At 52.5% G+C, this 4,395-nt stretch overlaps 1 protein-coding gene across 1 annotated transcript in view; it reads right to left on the bottom strand.

Annotated features, from left to right (window-relative positions):
- The window catches only part of BSX (brain specific homeobox), a 3,650-nt gene extending 1,327 nt beyond the window's left edge, over positions 1-2,323 (bottom strand). Inside the window, exons 1-2 of the mRNA XM_030886983.1 lie at positions 2,062-2,323; positions 1-194 (exon numbers count right to left, since the gene is read on the bottom strand). The exon at positions 1-194 is cut by the window's left edge and continues 1 nt beyond it. Coding sequence (XP_030742843.1) covers positions 1-194; positions 2,062-2,323 — 456 coding nt within the window. The remainder of the gene's footprint in view (positions 195-2,061) is intronic.
- Positions 2,324-4,395: the final 2,072 nt, after the last annotated feature.

Genomic DNA, 4,395 nt, shown 5'->3' with positions numbered 1-4,395 from the left:
AGTCTCGGACAGACTGAGGGCCGTGGCCAACTCCACCCGCTCCGGGGTGGACAAGTAGCGCTGGATCTCAAACCTCTTCTCCAAGCCCGACAGCTGCGAGTCGGAGAAAACCGTGCGAGCTTTGCGGCGGCGGCAGTGCTTCCCCGGCAGCTCGGCGTGCGGGGGGTGCGGGAACAGCGCTGGGACGGGCACCCCTGCGGAGGCGAGAGTCCCCGAGCAGTCAGACGCCACAGCCCGCCCGCGCCGCCCGCTCATCCACCCGACCCCAGCCCCTTCCGCCCCTCGCCCCCAAAGCTCTCGTAACCCTGCCCCCAGAACCCCAGCAAGGCAAAAATAAAGCAGCTGTAAGAACAGCTCTGGGAGATCTTTAACAGGAAAGCCATCTAGTAAAACAAACAGTGCGTAAAACGGAAAAGAACGTTTGAAATGGATCCAGAGGCCTAAACAACTACCTGCTCAGACTTTCTCAGCTTCGGACTGCGCTGAGACGTCTCGGCGCCTGGTGAAGTTTTGCAAACTTCCCACGTCCCTTTCAACCCCCTGGGGATACTCAGCGTTGGTTCTGGGTGTGATCTAGCCTTCCACCTTCCCCAAACACGTCGTTCTTTGGCCAACCGATCGGCGGAGGCCATACAGCACAGCGTTTTACTCCGAAGCGGCTCCGGGGCTGGAACTTCCGGCGACTCGTGCCTAGCGCGTTTCCCGATCAATTTCGGGGTCGCGCCAAGGACACGCACGTTTAATTGGGTCCCTTTCTCTCTCCTTTCTCCCTTCCAACTCCAAGCCCAATGAAGCAGAAAGGTGGGCGTGCTTTCTCCCTGACTGAGTAAGCAAGAGTTGAATGTTTGACTCTTTGGTGAAGGTGCGCGGAGCAAAGCGGAGGGAGGCTTTCATTCCGGTCCCGGAACCCAACCTAACCGCGCGCACACGTACAAGCTAGCAGACCTCTCAGAGCTGCTTAGGGGCGGTGAGCGCATCACGGTTATTTGCAGGGAGACACAGGTGCAACCGTGAGGAGGCTAGCGAGCTGAGTGATTGGGCAAATACGGAGAGGCCAAACTCGACCCAATTCACTGCCCGAGGTCTGGGCTTTATTTTAGTATGTGTGCTGCTGAAGCAAACACCAGAGTCTGGGTTTTACCGCTTCCCGAAAACACTTTGAGCTTTTGCCTTGGATTCCCCTCAAGCCTTTCCTCAGCTCCTGCCGGGATCAAGACACTTCGAATCTAGACTCCGTTGATTGTTCTATAGACGGACTAAAATGCCAGCAAAGAAGTAACTTAGGAGAGAGACAAAACCATCTGGATGTTCTCCACATTTCTTGGTGCAAAACGAACTCTGCAGCCCCCTGCCCCTTTCTCTGTCCAGGACATGAAAATATGCCCGGGGCCCTAGCTCCAGCGACGCTGGCAACTTGAGAAAGGAGGGATTCAAAGGTAAATGCTAGACTTGCAGGTTGGGACTGAAGATGGTCAGAGGAGCTGTGTCCCTCACGGTTTTCCTGACCCTTCCCCTCCTTGTATGGGCCAGTCCCCATATGCATCCTCCCTGGGAGCATCCCAGTCACTTGTTCAAGTCTAAACGCCCCCCTGATCAGCAACTGCGCAGTGGCTGGGAGTAGAATCCGGCGCCCTGAGCTGGGAAGTTGAGATGCGTTCCACTGAAAAGGTTCTCACCTCCAATGCGGAGGAGAGGCGAAGAGCTGGGATTGCTAAATGGACATGGACTAGAGTGGCCCAGATCTCCAGGAGGAGGGGACCACTTTGAAGGAGACTGAGCACTGCTCAGGAAGAATAAGGGATATCATTAGCTGTCTCTTGGTCAGGCACCTCTCCTTCCTTGTAAAAAGTTCAGAGTGACCACCCATGCTCCTGACTAGCATTCTTCAAAGGAGCCCCGCTTGCCGTCTGCCTGATCCCACCCTTTGGGACCAGCGTTTAGGAACGAGGCTGCCTGGCCAGACCAAGTGGCTCAGGCCTCCTAGGCCCCTTCACAGGCTTAGGGGCTGCCCTGAAAGACCTGCTATTCCAATATCTGTTCCAAGAGGCCCCTGTTACTTACCCGAGCTGGTGAGAAAATAAGGATGATGGTGGTCCCCCTTGTGAAGAGGATGATGGGGGTGAGGAGCCAGGAGGGTGGGTGTAGGCATGAGAGGGTAACCATAGTCTAGCAGAGGTACCCGGGAGGCCAGCGAGCTAGCAAAATGCTCGGGAGCCACCTCTCTCAGCGGCTTGGGCTTGTGCAGCAGGATGTCCTCAATGAAGAAGGATGTGGGCCTTTGAGAAGACGCTGGATGTAGCGGGGAGGTGAAGTTGAGATTCATCCTGAGCCGATTGAGCACCTACTGTTGAGGAAGAGGACGGGGACGTAGCGTGAGAAGCGAGCAGCGTCTCAGCTAGCCTGGAGGAGAGCCGGCAAACACCCTCCGAGGCTCTAATCACGGCGGTCTCTCCCGGGCCTGGGCTACCCAGGGCGCTAGAGAGGCGAGAAGACGTGCTACTGGGTAGGGTGGGTCTCTGTGTAGGAGAATTGGCAGCTTGAAAAGGGGAGTCGGGAGAGCCAATGGCAAGCCTGCCAGCAGCGGAAAGGAGGGTGAGGTGGGCTCCGAGCGGGGCGGGGCCCTGTCCTTGGTGCTGAATACTTCTGGTCAGACCACTGGAAAGTGGAGTGGAGTCCTGTTCCCACCCGAATTTTCGACCTTATTATCAGTTCCGACCCTGCTGAAGCTTTACCTCCAGATATTTACAAGAAAGCTAACAGCGGAAATCCCTCTGACTACAACAAACTCCTCTTTAGAGAGCAGAAGGCATTAAATGAGCCCCAAAGCAAAAGGGATACAGCACTTAATCGGGCGTTTCGGTCTGAGTTTTAACAGTTTAGAGAAAGGAAGCATGTTTCAGACAAGTCAGCAAGGCGGGAGGGGAAAAGTGAGAGTAAAGGAAGTCCTCATGTAAGAGACCCAGCGAACAATACTGATTAAGGGGCTACTGAGGGAAAGAAAGAAAGAAAGACCCTGCCAATCAAAACCTTTACTTGGTTGCATGGTGTGGTGTGGGAAGGGCTATTCCTACATATCTCTATATCAATCAAGTAATCTTATGTGTGTAAATATCCACCTCTTAGGGCCACCCTCACTTCCCTTCAAATTTCCACATTTTCCTCTATCACGTCCTTGGCAGTTTTCTATTTCTTCTACATTACTCCCATTAAACCAAGTGCCCGAAAATAATTGTGCTAGGATTTGGGCCCTGGTACATTCTACCATCCTTGTGTCTCCCATTGCCCTCCTCCAGAGCTTATGGTTTTTGTTTTTTCTGTTTCTCTTTTTCTAATCTGTCATATTTATCTCCCTGGAGTCAATTTGCTAAAATTAAAGGGATCATGCGCAGCACAGCAGGGTAATTTTGGCTCGCATCTCTGAAAATTGCTCTAATTATTGATGTTAAACTCAGGGAAATTAAAAGAAGCCACTTCTCTTCCATCTCCCCATTTTTAAGCTCTAATTTGTTGAAATCTAGTCATCATCACAATTCCAATCACTACTGCTAATAGTAAAAGTATTTTAATAGAAACTGAGTCCTCCCAACCCATGCTATTAGATAATTAGAGACGGTGTTAGAAAGCCAAGTGCTAATCCTTGGGCACTTGGGGTAGGATTTCCAGCTGATCTAGCAGGTAGAACAAATTAATTACCAGAATCAATTAGACCCTGAACTACAGTCCTCCAGGAAGTGAGGCTTCATATTCCTTACAGATGAGCTGGTAAATGGTAAATAGGAGAGGAAGAAAAAAAACCATGAAAATAGGATCTTGGTGAGTTGGTGTAGCTGCAGCCAGAATGCCTTGTCCTGGAGTCTGAAATGGGATTTTTGTTTTTATGTTTATAGCTGAAAGTCCAAGAGCTGGCTGCTTTAGAGAAGCTGGTGGTAGACTTCCCAGGAATATGCCTTCGGGATCCCCTGAATGGTTGGGGAGCCGGGAAGAAAGGGTAAGAGGCTTTACCACTTTCCCCACTTATTGTAAGCTCCGGGTATCCCGTGAAAGAAAATGAAGCCTACCAGTCTCCCAGAGTGGCTCACCGGGGTGGGGGTGAGGGGGTACAGCCTGGCTCTGGTCTCTGTCAAGGGCCTGCCTGCCCCTGCAGGCGCCCAAGCGCCTTTCCAACGCAGAACATCGATGTGTGTCAGGGGAGGGATACCACCTTGGCCCGGGACAAATGAAGAAATCCTTGAATGTGCCTTTGGGAACAGGGGAACGGTGAAAACCTGTTTGCGAGTAAATCCTCTCAGCGCTGGGCCTTCCCTGGGGAGTCCCAGCTTCCTCTCCGGAGGGAAGAGGTGGCGGGGAGTGACCGCCCTTCTATTTCAAAGGCCAGGCGTTCTCTCCCCAGTCCCA

The sequence above is a fragment of the Echinops telfairi genome, unplaced genomic scaffold, assembly GCF_000313985.2.
Source record: "Echinops telfairi isolate 266 unplaced genomic scaffold, ASM31398v2 ScPeMD7_5167;HRSCAF=5991, whole genome shotgun sequence".
NCBI classification, from domain to species: domain Eukaryota; kingdom Metazoa; phylum Chordata; class Mammalia; order Afrosoricida; family Tenrecidae; genus Echinops; species Echinops telfairi.
The sequence above is the reverse complement of the archived record's forward strand: the minus strand, read 5'-3'. Positions and strand labels throughout refer to the sequence as shown.